Consider the following 20382-nt stretch of genomic DNA (forward strand, 5'->3'; position numbering starts at 1 on the left):
TTGATTATTTGGGTTGTAATTTAAGGACCCTCTTGAACTTTGGTTTTAAATTTTGGGTATTTATTTATTTATTTTATTTTATGGATTTATACCTGCTGGTCGTAGGAAATTCAGTTTTCAAAAAGTTAAAGTAGTTTCTAAACGCATGATCACTTAAACTATTTTATTAAAGCTTCTGCAACAAGGGATGTTTCAAAACAAATGTTTTAAATGAATAAAGGGAACTTCCTAAGTTCTAACAAAGGTTTACTAAAGATAATAACATGGAATGTTTTCAACGTAACGACGAGGTTTCAAAAACACTATCGTGTGACATTACCAGATACGGCTATAACGTCTAGGCTTGGTTTGCGGCGTTACATTTAGTGGTCTGAAAGAGCTGAATTTGAGATGGAGACGGTGGTTAGAGATACTAAAAGATTATGACATGGCTATTGATTACCACCTGGGGAAGGCTAATGTGGTTGCAGATGAACTTAGTCGAAAGTCGTCATTGTTTGCACTTCGAGCGATGAATGCTCATTTGTCTCTTAATGAAGACGGTTCTGTATTAGCAAAATTAAGAACGAAACCTATGTTCCTTCAACGAATTCAAGAGTTGCAAGATAATGATCCAAAATTGGTGTTGAAACGACAAATGGTTCGGGACAAGTTGAGTTCAGAGTATACCATTGATGATAATGGTATGTTACGTTATCACAATAGAATTTGTGTTCCAAATAATTCAAATTTGAAAAATGACATTCTTTTTGAAGCTCACAGTAACATGTATTCCATTCATCCAGGTAGTACAAAAATGTACTGTGATTTGAAAAGAATGTATTGGTGGCCAGGTACGAAACGGGAGATTTGTGAATTTGTGGCAAAGTGTTTGATTTGTCAACAAGTCAAAGTAGAATATCAGGTACCAACGGGTTTGTTACAACTTGTCGTGATACCTAAGTGGAAATGGGAGCATGTCACGATGGATTTTGCATCTAGATTACCTGTGACTCCGAGAAAGAAAGATTCAATCTAGGTGATTGTTGATAGATTGACTAAATCGGCACATATTATCTCAGTCAGAATAGACTTTTCGCTTAAGAAGTTAGCAGAATTGTATATATCAGAGATTATGAAGATACATGAGGTTCCTACATCCATTATTTCAGATCGAGATCCGAGGTTTACATCGAGATTTTGGAGTAAATTGTAAGAAGCTCTAGGTACAAAGCTAAATTTCAGCACTGCGTTTCATCTTCAGACTGACGGGCAGTCAGAACAAGTGATTTAGATTTTGGAAGATATGTAGAGGTGTTGCATACTTGATTTTGGAGGTAGCTAGGAAAGATATTTACTGTTAGCTGAATTTGCAGATAACAATAGTTATCAATCCAGCATAAAAATGGCACCATTTGAAGCTCTTTATGGAAGAAAATGTAAGACTTCGTTGTATTGGTATGAATTGAGTGAATCCAAGCTAGTGAAAGTCGACTTAATCTGAGAAACTGAAGATAAAGTTTGAATCATCCGTGACAGTTTGAAGGCTACTTCTGACAGTCAGAAATCATATGCAGACTTGAAAAAAAAGTACTACGATTCGGTAGGAAGGGAAACTGAGTCCAAGATTTATTGAACCGTATGAAGTTATTGAAAGAATTGGCCCTATAGCTTATAGATTAGCTTTGCCGCCAAAACTTAAGAAAATTCATAACATGTTTCACGTATCGATGTTGAGACGGTATAGATCAGATCTTTCACATGTGATTCCTCATAGTGAAATTGAGCTACAACCGGATATGACGTACTCAGAGGAACCGATAAGAATTTTGGCTAGAGAGGTTAAGGAACTACGGAATAAAAGAATACCATTAGTTAAAGTATTATGGCATCGTCATGGTTCGGAGGAGGCTACTTGGGAAACAAAAGAATCGATGAGATTACAGTATCCGAACTTATTTTCAGGTAACAAATTTCGAGGACGAAATTTTCTAAAATGGGGAGAGTTGTAACAGCTCAATTTTCAGTAGTGTCGAAACCAGTGGTTCGAGACCACTAAACCTGACAAGTGAGCTCGTAAATTTTATTATATAGTGTTTATGAGTCTATTGTGAATTTAGGAAGGCTTGTGAATTAGTGAATTGTGCTTTAGAAATATTTGTTACATTAATTAGCTTTGAAAACGAAGTATCGAAACCTTGATTTTATAAATCGAGCTGTGAATATTTTTATAAATATTTACAGAGTGTCATTACGGTAGTATTAAAGTTTCGTTAGAAAATTTTATCGTTTTGATAGTTAATTAATTAAAAGGGACTAAATTAAAAAAGGTGCAAAACTTGCTAAAGTGATTAAATAGCATAAATGGTAAATAAGGGAGGACTAAAAGGGAAGTTAGGCACTCAAGGAATGACTGAGGCGGCATAAGCAGAAAAAAATTTTGGAATTAGGTGATTTAAGGGTAAAATTGTAAATTTGGTGAAATTAAGCTTAAATAAAAAGAAATCTAAAGCTTTCTAGGCAATTCTTCTTCAATTCTCAGCCAAAAATAGTCGTTAGGGAGCTTCTTAAGCTGGTTTTTATATTTTTACTTCATGTAGGTGTAATTCTTGCATTTCTCTTGAAATTTTTATGTTTTTGAGACTTTTACAATTATGTCCAACTATCTAATTCATTAATTTTTTATTCTATGGGTAATTTTGAAAGTTACCATTGATGAGTGATTGATGTTTATGATGAATTAACATTGATTTGAAGCTTTAATTTTGTTATATGAAGATTTTATCAAGCAATTTCAATAGAAATTGATTTTAGGACCAAATTGTGAAAATATTAAATCTAAAGGTTTGGTATTAAATTATATTTATTAAGGGATGTCTAGTAGCTTATAATATTCAGATAAACTATTAATTGAGAAAAATTATCTCATTTGATGAGTTAATTGGTAAGGACTAAATTGCAAAATTGTAAAAGTTGGGATAATTGTGTAATTTCAAATTTTGAGGGTATAAATTGTGAAGTGGACTGAAATTGAAATATATGCTAATGAATAAAAAATTTTACATTCTAGATCAAGAGCTCGTAGATCAACGAGAAAAATAAAAATTAGCCGAGTAGTCTCTGAACTATTACCAATTTTACAATCCAACCCACGTAAGTTCATATGGTTATACTTTCATGACTATTTGTTAATTTAGGAATGGTATAATATATTTATTCATATTTTTTTTGTTGAAATTAATATTATTGTAAAATTATGAAAATTGAATTGAATGTTTAAAACGGGCAGAACGCAGGATTGAGTACGATCGTTTCGTGGCAAAAAAATGAATTGATGGATAAGACTATGGTTGAACCATGGCAATGTTTAAATGTAAGACCATAGCTGGGCTATGACATTTTAATGAAAATACCATAACTGCGTTATGGCACCTTGAACGTAAGACCATGGTTGGACCATGACAGTATAGATACATGTGTAAGACCATAGCTGGGCTATGGCATTCTGATGATAAGACCATAACTGGGTTATGGCACTACAAATGTAAGACCATGGCAGGGCCATGGCAATGAATGTGTAAGACCATAGTTGGACTATGGCACAAAAAGAACGATGTACTCATATCCGTAAGCCATTCTTCGATTCAGTAAGAAATGGTAAGAAACCTATGTGATTGAATTGAAATATTTATAAATTATTATTGATATTGATCTGAAGGTGTGTTTATTGATTATATTGTATTTGACAGGGAAAAATGTACGATTTATTTACAATTTAATTTATTATATTATATTAAGTTTGGTAAGATCAATGTTTAACCTATTGAACTCACTAAGCTTCATTAAGCTTACTCGTGTTGCTTAATGTTCTTGTAGATTAATGTGTAGTCGGAAGATCAGATCAACACATCAAGCTACACTATCCAGTTTATTCTAGTAGTTTTTGCAATGTAAATTTTGGTTTATATAGCATGTATAGGGTTAGTTTGGCAATGAAATAGTTTGAATTGTGGTTGTGAATATTAAATATTTGTATGTATGTAATTTGTAGTAGAATTTGATAAATCAATGAAATGAATTAAATAGGTAAGCATAAGTAAATGAAATATTTGTGATTTTATGTCATGTTGAGAACATGTTTTAGCTTGTATTGATTGCTTGGTTGGGATATATTGGTGTATGTGAATGTTGAGTGCAGGTTAATATCAAAATGGGTGAGAAAAGTGGCCTTAAAATGACCTATTTTTGTCCACAAGAGCAAGTGTCCCCTGCTTCTAAGAAAATTTTTGAAATTTTGGAAAAAATTCCCTGAGTACCCGGTTTAGTCCTGATTCACTTCTAAGGTGAATATTGGGCCTCGAAGGTCCATCTAAGTGACAATATGAGTGTTATATGATTGATTTTTTATCTGTGTAACAAATGTTTGGAAATGTCCGTATTTAATTTGTAAATTTTGGTAATGCTTCGTAACCCTGTTTTGATAATGGATAAGGGTTAGGGGTGTTACACCCGTGACATATACATGACAAAATCACTTAGTGCATGACTACTTACAAAATCAGTTCACACATATGATACAGTGGCAATTCGTGCCTTGACACAACTTGCACATTTACACGGTCCACACATTGACTCAATTTGCATATAGACCCAGTTCGTGTAATAGCCACAAAGTACATACAAATATAAAAAAAATATTCCATCATTGATTCAAGGTATAAATTCATGCATAAATTAATATTAAATTAAAAATGGGCCTTAAACGAGCTTACGAGAGCTCTTGAGTTATCCCGAGCTTGCAAGAGGACCAAACTGAAAACTTTTTAAAATTCAAGTGTACGTATTGATACCAAGGCCAGGTACCAATACCAAATTGACATTCTGTTGTTTTTAAAACACTGTTCATTTGGTAAAGTACCGATACCTCAAACCAAGATATCAATACCTTTTCCCAGATGGCAAGAAAATCACATGTTTTTAGTACTTTTCATACCCCAAACTCAGACTCTTTCTAATTAGTGTCTTAGACACCTAAAACCTGTATAAAATCATCTTAAAAGCATACACAAAATTTCCTGTTTGGATAACCTAATAATAAACTAACCAATATACCTCAAAGGCACCAATTCACAACAACTTTAACATACCATTTTAATTAATTAACCATCCAATCCTTTAATTCATTCATGCTTAGTCATGTAACTTAGAAATCGACATATATATACCAGAACATGATAATAAACTTGTGCATATTAAACATTTTCCAATTACATTATAGGCTCAATATCAACTAAGTTCCCAACCGAACTAAGCATAACACAATAATATGACATCTCCTAAGTACATGCCACATATAACCAAGTTCAAACGATTATAAATATACCAAATTTTGTCATTCAAATGATACATATGCCATTTAACAAGCTACCATCACATACACATCTTCATATATCCTTTACCATTTGAAAAGTAAACATTAATCAAGGTTCAAACCAAAACTATCATCCCAAAATAAACATATATATTAGCCCTACATACATACCATTTCTGACTTACAACATTCTCATTTGTATAATCATTCCAACTTACTTAACTCAATAAGGCACAAATAATTTATGCCACACTTCCATTCCAAACTTATATAATTCTAGCCTATCATCTACTAATATTAAACATATAATAAATTTAAGCCAACATCCATGTACCTATTCGTACTTGCCATACAATTCATAATTTATGATTTAGTCCCTTATAAGTCAATATCATCGAAGTTAGAACTAATCTAACTAATAAGCATTAAATATAATCAAACATATCATAAAATTTACATAGTAAGTTCCATATGAACTTCCCAGGCAAAACAACAACCAGCAAGACGTCGATGACTAATCTGCAATTTTTCCTTTTTCGCGATTATCCTCCAATTGGTTCAATTCTTGATCTAAATAATAATTCATTTCAATTTATCATTACAAATACATTATAACAACTTATGTTAAGCATGTATCAATTCAATTTCATCTTTTGGATGTCTTCTAAAGTTCTGCATTTTATTCAATTTAGCTCTTAAAACCAAAATTGCTATAACTTTTGAATTTGAGCTTCAATTTCAAAACCAATCTCAATTCTATCCTTCTACATCCCTATATTATCTATAATTATAGAAATTTCATACCAATTTTGAAATATTTATTGTAATGCCCAATTTTGACCCTGGCCGACTAAAAATAAATAAAACCAATAGAAAAAAACCAAAGTCCAAATGTCCATTACATTGACCCAATTTGAAAACCCAAAATTACATGCCCAAAACCCACTAAACAGAGGCCCAGTACACCTAGCTCACTAACCTAAACCTAATGGCCCAATGGCCCAACACCTAGCCTAACCGTGACTGAAACCCTAGCAGTATTTGGCTTCCAGCGCCGCAACCACCAAGGCCTTCGTCCCCACATGCCGAGCCTCTGCCTGCGTGCTCGCCTTCGCACGTGCGCCACCGCTGCTTGCTTTGCCTCCGTACACACCATGTCCCTAGCCCTGCTCTCCGTACCTGCAAGAGATGAACAAACGAGCAGTAAAAAAAAGACAACAAACGAAAAGAGGGGCAGAAATCGGCAGAAAAAAGAGAAAAAGAAAATAGGAGAAACAGAAGGAAAAATAAATTTGTATTCTTTTCTTTTTATTTTTGGGTTATAAAAACCCCATCGATGTACCCTTTTTCGATACACACGCGATCTGAATACAAAAAAAAATATCAAAAACACCAAAAGGTGATTTCTGGGTCCTTCTTCCTTCTCTTTTTTTTTCTTTCACAGTTCTTTTTTATTTGAGATTCCATCAGGCGTTTATTAAAGAGGTAAATGGTAGCATAAAAAAGTGGAAAGAAAGTACCTTGCCATCGAATCCTTGCTCTCTCTGTTGCCATCAGAACCTGAGCAGGGTTCAGAGATCCGTTTGAAGGATCGATGAGTAGAGCGACGGGGAAGGGGCTTTAGTTTTTTTATTTTATTTCTGACGAAAGTGTTAGGTTTTTCTTAGGTTTATTTTTGTTTTATTGGTGGGTTTTGAAACGTCGTCGTTTGTAGCTAATGTGATAGCTTCAAAATGGCGTCGTCTGAGTGCCTTTGACCTGCGCGGTGACCCGACCTAAGGGAAGGATCCGCACGTTTTGGGTCTGATAGGATTATTGCGCAACAAGCCCCTTCACAGTCAGTTTTCATTCCAATCCAATTTTTCTTCATTTTTTAATTATTACTTCAAATTTGATTTAAATTTCATCTAGATCCATGGTGAGACGGCGTCGTTTTCGCTGATGAGATTTGAACTTCTGGATTTATGTGGTCATTTGCTGTTTTGGTCCCTGAGTGTTGAATCGATTGTTAATTTAGTTTGATTTTGTTTTCTTCTTTTAATTTAGGTTGTATTTTTAATTTTGTTCCTTGTTGTACTTAATTTTTAAATATATTTAGATCTTATTTTGATATATTATTTTAATATTTAAGTTTGATATCATTTTTAAACTTATTATTAATACAACTTTTAAGATACAATATATTATTTTTAAAATTGTTATTAATATTATGTAAATTCATCATACATTAGTTTTCTTATTCATTAAACGTTTTAAATAAAATGTTTAGTACATTAGTATTTAATCCAAATATAAAAATTTATGCGTTGATACTTTCATATTACATTATTATATATGTATGTAACTTTAGTAAATTATTTTGAAATATATTTGTATATATGTTTTAAATCTTATGTATAATTTATTTCTTGTAAAATACTCCCTTATATACTTTACTTATTTCAATTTTTTTACGTATATTATCATACATATACTATTATAAAGTTATTTTTTTACTTTGTATGTATCATTTGTTAAAATTAGCATATGTAAATATATTATTTTGAGTTTCTTTTCATGCAATACGTATTTTAAAATTCATTCTTATATTCTTATAGTATTCATTTTTCTAACTTTTTGATATCTTCCAATATTCATTTTTTAGTCGAAAGCTTGTTATATTTTATTTATGTTATTTCGCTTGGCACTCCTTTTAAAATTGACTATTAATTCATTTAGTTGTTGAATGTTGATATTTGTGTTTGCATAATGTGAGTCTGATATTATTGCCCGCATGGGTATTATATTATATATTCGTATATATTGGTTATTGATGATTATTAGTATGCTTTAGCCTATCAATTATTGTTTCATGTCGCACATTAACATCCTATCGCATTTTTTTTAAATATAGTCGGTTTCGTTAAAGCACCAAAATTATTTTTATAATTTTCAAAAGGGCCTAACATTTATAATTCTCGAGAGAATCGTGCCCTAACTTACTGGGCTTCAATTCTTTTCGATGAATTTAGATAATCAAGTGTTGGTTTTATTAAAACTATACAATTATTAAAATAAAGTTCTTAAGATTTCAAAATACCGAATCCTAACTTATTGGATACAACGTTTTGTTATCTCAATAAAGGCAATGTTTGATGTTTAGGAATATCGAGAAATTGAACCCTAACTTATTGGATTCCAATTTCTCGATTGACTTAGATAATAAAATAACCTTCTTAAAACATATGATTTTCTTAAAAAAGGAGATAAATTTAATTTTGAGGATTCAAAATGTTGCACTCTAACTTATTGAGTGTGACGATTTATTTCTTTGAAATAAGTGAGTCTCATCGTCCAATTCATTTTACTCAAATTTTCTTTTCAAAGGATCGTATTTTAAAATCTTTTTAAATTTTCGACATTAAGACATTAAACAATCGATTCGGTACCAATTTTGAGCGTCACGAGGGTGCTAACCCTTCCTCGTGCTTAACCGACTCTCGGACCTTTTTCTCAAATCTCGCAGACCTAAAATTTATTTTTAATGGTGAACCGATCACACCTTAATAAAAGATCAGTGGCGACTCCCCTTTTCATTTTTACAAGTCGATCCTCGTTCTTTTTTTCTTTTTCAAAAAAAATGGTTTCGACATTACACTTTAGTCCCTATGTTCAAAACTAATAATTTTCACTTTACAAATTAGTCATTTTCTCGTTTCTAACATCAAATCTAACCAAAGAATACAAATTTCATCAAACATTCATCAATGACAACATTTTTAAACTTAAACAATTTCAAAAAATAACACACGAATTAACTAAATTGAAGTATCATGATCTCAGAAATATAAAATTTACGAAAAACGAACTAAAAATGCTTACCATGGAAGGGATAAACGATTGAAGCTCAGTTCTCTTTTTTCCTCCTAAGTTCGGCCAAGAAAAGATGAGAATGAAAGGTGAGTGGTTTTCCTTTTTTCTTTTTAATTGATTTTATGACATATGTTATTATTGTTATAAATTTTAAATATAATATAATTTAAATGGTTTTACACACACATATGTCACCAACCGTCCACTATTATTAATAACGACTCAATTTCTATATTAACCCTTGATTTAATTATTATTTAAGCTTTGAAAAAATAAAAATCTATAGCAATTCATTTTTACTATTTTACAATTTAGCCCTTGTACTAGAATTAATCACTAATTCGGCAAAATTACTTATCCAAAATTCAATTAACCTATATGGTAATTCCGTAAATATTTAGTAAAAATAATTTTGGGCTCAGTTTATGGAAACAAGGTCTCGATACCTCATTTTCTAACACCACTGACTTTAGAGTCGATACACTTGTACCTTAATTAACTATCCCATTAACAAAATTAAAGGACCAAAATTTAATTAAATTTCATACTAACCTCGTAAATATTAAATAATAATTACGAAATCAAACATCGAAATTGGGGTTCTAAAACCACTATTTTCTGCACTATTGACTTTCGGGTTGTTACACATCAACTCTTTAATTTAAGACATTCAAAGCTTCAAAATGTAGTTGAGAGGACATTTGTTGTTCTAAAAAAGATTTCTCATATTAACATCACCTCAGTATAGCATAAAAAAGTTGGATTGTACATACTAGTATGTTGCATACTTCATAACTTCATTCATAAGTGGAATTGGGATAATCCATAATTTGAAGAGCATATGGAAGAAGTTCTTCGTAATTTAAATGATACATATTGAGATTTAGATGATGAATAACTCTATCAAGGACCAACAGATGATAATGAGTATATGTTAAATGTTAAAGAGGCTAACAAATATAAAATGCTAGAGCAATTAGATAAAATTACATATGATGCTTATTTTTCTTGTTATTTTTATAAGTAATTGTATTATCGACTACTTTCTTGGACTAATATATTACATATGATGACTTTTTTGATTTTTGTTACTCGTTTACAATTTTTTATTGTACTGATAATTTTTATAGTAAATATTTTTAAAAAAATATATAAATTATGCAATTATTTAACTACTATTTGTACTACAAAGCATATTGAACTATTCGAATATTTTCATTCAAGTCACTAGACTGTTAATTTCTTTTTCCTAAAGTCTAGCTAGTAAGCTTCGAGCGATGATTTAGCGATTAGTATGGTGGAACAATATCCATTGACGAGTAGAAGCACATATGTCAGATCCAGGTTGTTCAAAAGGTCGATGTCGAAGATTAGAGAAGAAAACTATTTGAATTTTGGTATGCAGATTTGTGACATTCAAAACTATTCCATGAAAAAAAACTTAAATTGTAGAAGAGAAGGGGAAGTTTATCCTTCCTATTGGTGCCAGAGGTGAGAACAAAAAAGGTCATACGACAATGATTTTAACAGCCCAGTGATTTAAATAAAAATTTCGAATAATTTAGTGACTATTTTATAAATTTTTAAAGTCAACTGACCAAAACATAAAGTTGCTAATGGTTTAATCACCTTAGATGTAGTTTACCTTAAAATTTTAACAAAACAATCAATTATTTTTACCTCAAAAACAATTTAATTAAAAGTTAAAAGTTAAAGACCCAAGTGATAAAAAATAATTAGGGCAAACAAAAGGGTAAATGTTAGGAAAAAAATTATTATATATAAAATTATTTTACTAAATTTAAAAAATAAAATCAAAGTAATCAAAAATTGATTGCAAAATGAAAAAAAAATAATAATAAATGTAAATTTATGTCAAGATTTAAACATAAGTATTTTGTTAGCTTCTTTTAATGATAAATGACGATTTGGAGCTTTAGATTAGGGTATGCAGTTTATGTTATGGGTCGTAACTTGGGTCTTATCGGCCTAGTAGCCCATGAATATATAAAATAAAGGTATAACGATAATTTAGTCCCTAATATTTATTCATTTTATTACTTTTGATATTAATTCTATTTTTTGGATTATTTTACTTTTCAATCTTTAAAATTTGGTTAAAATAAAAAGTAATTTTAACAATCTAGTCAACTTTTTTATCCAACAACAAATAATTTAGTTGAATCTAAAAGTTGAAAAGTTGATGGCTTTTTTCTCGGTCCCCTTCTCACGAAGGCTATTCTTCATATTTATAAAGTATGATTTCTTGATGTGACATGCTAGGGGTAACTAGAAAACACGCATAATGACATGTTACCCCCCTTAGGCTTGACACATATCCTTAGAGATATCCCTGCTGTGAGGTGGCGAGCTAGGAGCTAGAAGACAGCGAGCTATGGAGTGGCTAGTGAGCTGGAAAGTGGCGATGTCATCTTTCCTTGATTGGGTCTACTCTAGGTCACCAGTGTAGATCAGATCTTGGGCCAGGTTGTGATTTATTCTATAACAATTTGTCCCTCACCTTGTGACAATGTCATCTTTCCTTGATTGGGTCTACTCTATGAGACAGGCATCTCAAGTGCGTAACTGGAAGCTTACCTCATAATTTTTAACTTAAAACTTACTGTGAAAGTTTTTTTATCTGACAATATGGTACAAGAGTTAAAAGATTATTGGGGAATCAATTTTAAGGAAACTACCCTGGAGGCTGCATACTGAAACGACTTGTTGGCTTATACATACTAATCTATTTTTGATTTGTTTTGGTTTCATGTATGTCTAATTTCAAATGAATTGTAGCGTGCTTTTTTGTTTATTTTTACTATCAAGTTGTTGTTTGCAAAAAATATGATATTATTTAACTGTGTGAAATTTCAATTGCCAAGGATAAATTGGTTGTGTAAATGGTGAAGTATTTAAATATGTAAGCTAACAAAATACCTCTACGAATCCAATTTTTCGATTTAACTCGTAACATTGGGTATAATGGATCAGTTTGACGAACTGTATTGCGAAAATATAGCAAGTTGTAGAGCAAAAATACGTGAGTTGTATTACGAACAAACGACTGTCTATATTGCGAAAGCGTGCAAATATAGTAAGCTACATAAAAAAATGCGTGAGCTATTCAGCAAAAAATTACGCTAGTTATGCAACAAAAACTTATGCGAACTCTACAGTAGAAAATTATGCGAGCTATGCAACGGAAAATTATGCTAGCTGTGCAGTGAAAAATTATGCTAGTTGTGCAGCAGAAAATTATGTGAACTGTGCAACGAAAAATTTTGCTATCTATGCAGCAAAAAGATTTATGCGAACTGTGCAGCAAAAAATTATGTTAGCAGCAACAGAAAATTATGCTAGCTGTGCCACATAAAATTATGTGAACTGTACAACAGATATTATGCTAGCTGTGCAGCAAAAATTTATGCGAACTATACAATAGAAATTTATGTAAACTAGTGTCCTACTCGATAAAAATGCGCGAGCTATGCGGGAGTTATGAGTTGCGCAGGAAACTATGCGAGCAGTAACAGCCCGTTTTTTGGGGTCAAATCATAACAGTGGTTTTGGGACCACGAATCTGATGTCTAAAAATTTATTTTATTATTATTTTAATAATTACAGTATGATATTATGATTGTGTAAAAATTTCGTGAAGAAATTTTATCATTTGGGTGCTTAATTTGATAAAAATGACTAAATCGCGTAAAGTGCAAAAGCTGTGTTCTATAAGCTAAAGGTGTCAAATAGCTATAGAACTTTAAAGTAAAGGTTCTTATGTGGCAAATAGCCCATTTATGAGTTAGTGGATGATATTGGAGTGGCATTTGGTGTAGTTAGTAATGTTTTTAAAGGTTAATTTTGGAATTTGATAACAAAAGATAAAATAAAATAAAACAAAGTTAATTATAATCTTCGTTCATCCAATTTACAACTGAAAATGGAGTTTGAAACAGCCATGGATGAGCTTGACTTTCGGCCATGGTATTTTTGTTCAAATAGGTATGGATTTTGATCTGTTTTTAATGATTTCTATGTTTTTGAGATCGTTGCAACTAGTACTAGCTAGCCCGTGTCTTCGATTTCAAAACTGTTAAAGATTTTGATAGTTTCCATTGATGAGCTTATGTGTTCTTTGATGTTTAATGGTGAAATATGAATATTTGATATTAGATTTTCATATTTTATAAAGTGATTTTTTGATAAAAATGCTAATTAGGGATTAAATTGTGAAATATTGAAATTATGTGGTTAAAAGTGCGGTTATTTGGAAAATATGGGCTGCTAAGGCAATAAGAAGAATTCGGCTAAGCATGGGTAGGATGAAATTGCATGAAATTGTGATTTTATGTGATAAGGACTAAATTGCAAAAATGTGAAATAATATGGAAAAAATTGTAATTTTGCCAAAATGTGTAAATTGTGTTAAATTGAATGAATTAATGATTAAATAAGTAAATTTTGTTATTATATAGTTTGAGAAAACTTATATTCGGATCTAGAACGGGGGAAAATAAAGTATCGGATTAGTCGACCTTATTTGTCGTTACAGCAAACGAGGGAAGTTCGTATGCTAATAACGTATTTAAATTGTGTTATAAATTCTTAATTATTATTGAATTGAATTGAATGATGAATGGTCATGAATACGAGCCGAAATCAACAGAGTTGCGACATCCAAAAGCCCCATATGAACCTTAGGAATAGAATAGGATACAAATGTCATGACATTAGGATTACTGAGAGGTGATAACATGTAAGACCATGTCTAAGACATTGGCATTGTATTGTGATTACGTGTAAGACCATGTCTGGGACATTGGCATCGTTATATGATTTCGTATAAGACCCTCTCTGGGACAGTGGCATCGATATGTGATAACATGTAAGACCATATCTAAGATATGGCATTGTATGAGCTATTATGATTTCTGAGTATCCTTAATGATTCTGAATGGTTCAACGGGCAAAGTTAAGACGAGAATGAAAGTACAATCGAATTAAGTGATACAGATACATACAAAACCTAAATAAAAATCAAATGAAGGTAATTTGGTAAGTTCTTAGTGTATCATGTATATGAAATATAATATGTGTTATGAGGATGTATGGAAATGGAAATGAAATTTTATGAAATGTATGAATGAAATGCTATGTGAGTTTAATGCCAAATTGAAGCATTCACGGATGAAATGTTAGTTATATACATATTTGAGACTCAAACCTATTGAGGTGTATGTGTGATAGGCATTTGAATATTCGAGTTGGACATATTGATTTAATTGCTTAAATTATGCAATGTGGTAAGTTCGTATAATTAGAATCGAACTTTCATTTAATTGCAATTGTATGAAATGAATATTTATATATATATATGTGTGTGTGTGAATTGAATGGTTGAAATAAACGATATTGAATTGCTTAATTTGAAATGTATTGAGTAATACCGAGCCCCGTTTGAACTATAGAAAATCATAGGATACGAGTGACATGTCACTAGGGTTACCATTTTGGTTGAGCTCCTGCATTTGTTGTGAACTCACCACAACTCGTATGAGCTTACCGATATATCAACTCTTATGAGCTTATCATTTTAGCTCGATAGAGCTTACCGTTCTTCAGCTTAGAATGAGCTTACCAATCGTGGCTCGAAAGAGCGAAAATGATAATGAATTGATGGATTGCCGATTAATGCACATAATGTGTATCACCCGAGTATCCTTTGATGTTTCATTCGCTTCAACGGGAATTATACTGTACCGATTATATGATTGAGATTAAATTGGAGTATTGTCTATGTGAATTGTATTGATGATATGTGAGATATGAGTTATAGTTGTTTTAACTAAATATACATATGGCACATAGTGTGTGAAATATCGTTATTTGATGATAATTCACTTGGCTAAAGAAAAGGTGATGAATATTGAATTGAATAAAGTATATATATAATTGCTTATGCATATGAAAATGAGAATGAATTGATAAGAAGTATTCAAACTATACGTGTTTTGAATAAATAAACTCATGAAAATTTGGATTAACTATGTGCATGAATTTGAAATAGAATGGTGCAATTATATGAATTATATCATATTTTGAATAATTGTTTTAAATGCGGTTATTTAATAACATGAGTTTATTTTCATACGAGCTTACTAAGCTTTATAGCTTACTTTGTTTTCTTTCCTATGTTTATAGAGTTTCAGAGGTTTGCTCGGGTTAGAAGTCGTCGGAGATCTCATCACACTATCCAGCTATGGTTTGGTATTTATAAGCTTTGTGATATTGGTTATATGGCATGTATAGGCTTGAGTCTTTTTTATAAAGGTTTTGGTGATGGTTCAAGATTACCATTTGGTCATTTGGTATATGATGAGTATTTACTTATGAAAGGCATGTTTTAAATAGGTTTGAATGTGAAAATGTGTTGGTTTCCATATTAATTGTAAATTGTCCAATAGGTCCAATAATGCTCCATAACCCTGTTCCAATGACGGATACGGGTTAGGGGTGTTACACGAGCTATGTTGCCAAAAATATAGTGTTTTTCTAAAAGCTTTGTAACTTTAAAATTGAAAGTAATAAATTGACGAGTCACATAAGCATGTTGTTATATTAATTTTATGAACCGTATGAGAAAGTTATGATCTCGAATCGGCAACTACAAGATTTTAAAAATGCTGAAAGTGCTAGGTTGCGATCTTAATTCGGCAAACCGTACGAGAAAATTAAGATCCTAAATCGACAACTAAAAGATTCAAAAATCTTGTAAGTGGAGTAAATGGTTACGGTCGTAAATCGGTGAATCATAAGATTCTGAAAATCTTGCAAATGGGAGGTCATGATTGTAAATCGACAAACCATAAGATTTTGAAAATCTTATAAGTGGTGTAAATAGTTGCAATCGTAAATCAGTGAACCGTGAGATTTTGAAAATCTTGTAATTTGAGTAAATAGTTACGATTGTCAATCGACGAACTGTAAGATTTTGAAAATCTTGTAATTGGAGTAAATGGTTGCAGTCGTAAATTGAAAAAAATCGTAAGATTTTGAAAATCTTGTAAATGAGAGGTCGCGATCGTAAATTAGCAAACCGCGAATTCTGAAAATCTCATAATGAGGAGGTTGCGATCGTAAATCGATAAACCGTAAGATTCTTGTGCTTATCAGCTAACTTGAAACTATAACAAACGATGGAAGCAAGCCTGATTCATTCACTTAATTTAGTGTGTTCACATAGTATTTCTGTAGATGACGAGCGTTCCAAGAGTGAGAATGTATCCAAAGGAAAGCAATTAAGTGCGAGGATGTATCCAAAGGAAATGAATTCAGGAAACTTAACTAACTAAAACTAAGATATAAAAAGATAGACTGAATATCACGTAATGATATTGTGAAATACCGGTTGCACTTTGGCTAACTCTTTTTTTCTCATTTCTCTAGTTCTTGTTCTATCTCCCACTTTGTATCCACAAACTTTGTAAGGCGTACCCTGACTACCCAAGAGCACTCGGTCGCCTTCTAGCTCGGCTATCTTCCTGGTGAAAGGAACTGTGAGTTGACCTTTTTATTTCTTCTACTTTGACAAATTTGTAAGCCCTTTCATAGTGGCCAGCGAGGTTCTACGGCCTGTTATTGGTGAACGAATACTGAACATGCTCATTCAATACACCCATGATGAAAATGTCAATTACCCACTGATTTTCCATTTTTTTTTTTATGTTCAAGGTTGCTGCATGAAAACGCTTTAGGTACTTCTACAAAGACTCTCATTCCCTCTACTTGACTGGCATTAAGCCTATTAGCGTGCTCATGATTGTTATGTGAGCGCAAAATCTTCCCCAAAACATCTGACCTACCTGTGTAAAGCTCCTAATAGAGCCCAGGCGCAAAGACAGATACCAATCCTTAGCGCTTCCTGTCAAAGTCGTAGACAAAAGCCTTGCATTCCGCAGTATCTAAATTCCCTAGGAGATTTATATAGTTATTGTACCTCATTAAATGAGTTCATGGATCCCTTTTTCCCTAAAAAATTACTTTCGGCACCTTAAATTCTGGGGGTAAACTTACAGTTGCAATTTTTTGGGCCAAAAGGTTGTTGGAACAAAAAATTAAATCCATATCTTGGACGTCTAACTGTAAAGCAGCTTGGAAATCTCGAAGCAAATCGTCCACCTCATGCTTCCATGGCCTTGCATACGTTCTATAGCCCTCATCTTATAGAGGCATAATGTTATCATGATAGCCTGAATATCGGACTGTATCTTCAGTACCCTTTCTTCATTCTGGCTAAGTTGCTTCTGATGGAAAAATTGTTGTTTCTCATATCTAATGTTTTACTAGGACATCTGCTCCTTTAAAATACGTACTTCCTCTTATCAGCTTACGAGTTGCTATTGGGAAGTCTCCTGGTTAGATGGGTTAGAAATCTCCTAGTCTGATGGAAAATTAAGGTTGAAAGCACGGTGGGTTTCCTGCTGGCCAGAGTTGCCCAAGATTTCGGGTCGTTTTCCGAACCAACTTGCGAAGAGGTCGAGCTCATCGGGACGATCTTGCGAAGAGGTCGAGCTCATCGGGACGATTACAAGTTTAACAACCCGTTTTTTAGTGGTGTCAGAAATAGTGATTTTGGGACCACAAATCCAAAAAGAGAGTTCTAAAATATTATTAGTAATATTTATGAGTCAAGTATAATATTGTTGAAATTTTAGTTTAATAAATTTTGTTAATTGAAAGAATAATTCGATTTAAGTGATATGTTCCTAAAGTCAAGTGGTTTTAGAAAATGAGGTATCAAAACTTCGTTTTTGTAAACCGACCTCGTAAAAATTTTTACTGAATATTAGTGGAGTTACTATTTAGATATGTGAAGTTTTGGTTTGAAAATTTTATTGTTTAATTTATTAATTAAAGAAAAAGGACTAAATCATAAAAAGTGCAAAAGTCAATCGCTATTAGTTTAAAAGGGCTAATTGAATACAAAGACTTAATTGGGTGGTTTTATATGGAAATTAAGCCATAAAATTGATAGTGGATGGTATTTTGTAAATTTTAAAATGAAAATTAAATTAAATTAAAGTTAAAATAAAAACATAAAAAAATAATTTACCATCTTTTTCATTTGGCTTTTCCCACTTGAAACTCCATTATTGCTAGCTTAAGAAATTCGGCCAAGCATATAACCTTGCATGTAAGCTAAATTTCTATCTGTTTGTCGTAAATTTTATGTTTTTGAGATCATTACAACTAGGTCCAACTAACCTGTACCTTCGTTTTTGAAACTGTTAAAGATTTTGGATTTTTCCATTAACAAATCTTTGTTATTGGTTGTTGATTAGGACTAGTTTATAAACTAATTTTTGATAGTTTAAGTTAAAGTACTAATTTGATGAAATGTTAAAATTGGCATGGAAGTTTGAGGAATGTAAAAGTTCAGGAAAAATATGTAAATAATGAAAATTTAAGGGTCATATGCATAAAAGTGAGTTGGAATATGTATTTGAATTTGATAAACTTGAATTTAATTATTATAGATCAAGATTTGATTCATACGGAGGATAATCGAGGAAAAGGAAAAATTGTAGAGCAGTCCCTATGAGTCAACCGTTGGTATATATTAGGTAAGTTCGTATAAGGACTAAGTTATTATGTGTTAGTTTGTATGTAATGTTAATAAATATTATGTTACAAATAGATTAGATTAATAGTTGCATAATATTTTGGTAATATTGATCAAAATATGATGTTAAGCAATTTGAATAACATAATGCTTTGGTTTGGAGGAAATATTCAAACATGGTATTATGATTAGAAAATGTATATTTGGAAAGGATATAATGGAATGAAAATTATGGCTATGGATATGTAAACTAGTCTCGTTTGAAACTTTTGAATACTTAGGATACAAATGGCATGTCATTAAGGAATGTGATAAGCTATAAAATTAACATACTTTAATCTCATTCTTAATGCTTTTTTGGATTATTAATTATGTAAATTAGTGAATCTGATGCTCCTAATCTTTTAAATTCATGTTTGTATACTTAGGAGAGCATTTAGGAGCGAAAAGAGCAAAAAAATGAGTCAAAATCATACAAATAGAGTTGTTTCCAGGATCCACACGGCTTGGGCATTTCCACACGGGCTGACCACACGCCCGTGTGAGCCACACTGGCTGGCCCCACGCCCATGTGCTAGTTCGTATCGATATCGCACCCTACTTCCCAAATACATGAAAAAAACCCAATTTTTAGGCTTTTTGAGCATTCTAAAGTCTATAAATACCAATTAGAAGAAGACCTAAGAGGGCACTCAGAGGAGATCAAAGAAAGCACTCGAAGAACGCCATCGGAATCAACTCAAAAGAGGATCTCCCTTAAGATCGAATATCTCCATTTAATTTGTTTCGAAGTTTTATTGAGTTTCTTTATGTCTTGTTGTTATTCTGACTTTAAGATGTTTTCATTCAGGATTATGAACTAAATTCCCTAGATACCTAAGGAAGATGAAACCTATGATGAATCTTATTATTTGATTTGTGATTTACGCGATAAATACTTGATTCTTGTTCTCAATTATATATGCCTATTTCTTGTTTTAATATTTCTGAAATATTAATTCAAGTTTAATGTGCTTATTTCAGTGGAGCAAAAGTCTCTGTTTAAGAGTAGATCTAGCATAATTGAGTGGAGTTTTCAATCTAGATACGGTAAATTTTCAATAAGAAAATTGATAATTTTTATGTTTCTACATAAGTACATCCGGTGATGCAATGTGATACAAATAGAGGTCAAATGAACAATCTAGAATGTTTACCCTTTGCTCCTAGCATAGAGAACGAACAAATCAATTATATGGGTAATAATTTTAGGCCTCAAAACAACCCTTATAGTAATTACTATAATACAGGTTGGAGGAACCATCCTAATTTCTCTTGGGGTGGTCAAGGAAATCAAATAGCACAACCCCCTCCAAGCTTCCAACAACAACCTTACCAGCAAGAGAAGAAGCCGAACCTTGAGGAGAAGCTGACAATGTTTATCTTAGCGTCAAAAACCTGCTTTCAAAACACTAAAGCAGCACATAAAAATTAGCAAGCATTAATTCAAGGGCTCGAGAACCAAATAGGTCAGCTTATTAAGCTCATCTCAAAAAGACCACAAGGTATCTCACCT

The 20382-nt window shown here is 31.9% G+C and overlaps 1 protein-coding gene across 1 annotated transcript; it reads left to right on the forward strand.

Moving 5' to 3' along the window:
- The first annotated feature begins 427 nt into the window (after window positions 1–427).
- On the forward strand, window positions 428–1205 carry LOC128042995 (uncharacterized). The gene is made up of 3 exons (XM_052634773.1): window positions 428–683; window positions 786–904; window positions 1152–1205. The coding sequence occupies exons 1-3, from the start codon at window positions 428–430 to the stop codon at window positions 1203–1205; spliced, it is 429 nt and encodes a 142-aa protein (XP_052490733.1).
- The last annotated feature ends 19177 nt before the right edge of the window (window positions 1206–20382 follow it).

Source organism: Gossypium raimondii, chromosome 8, assembly GCF_025698545.1.
Source record: "Gossypium raimondii isolate GPD5lz chromosome 8, ASM2569854v1, whole genome shotgun sequence".
NCBI classification, from domain to species: domain Eukaryota; kingdom Viridiplantae; phylum Streptophyta; class Magnoliopsida; order Malvales; family Malvaceae; genus Gossypium; species Gossypium raimondii.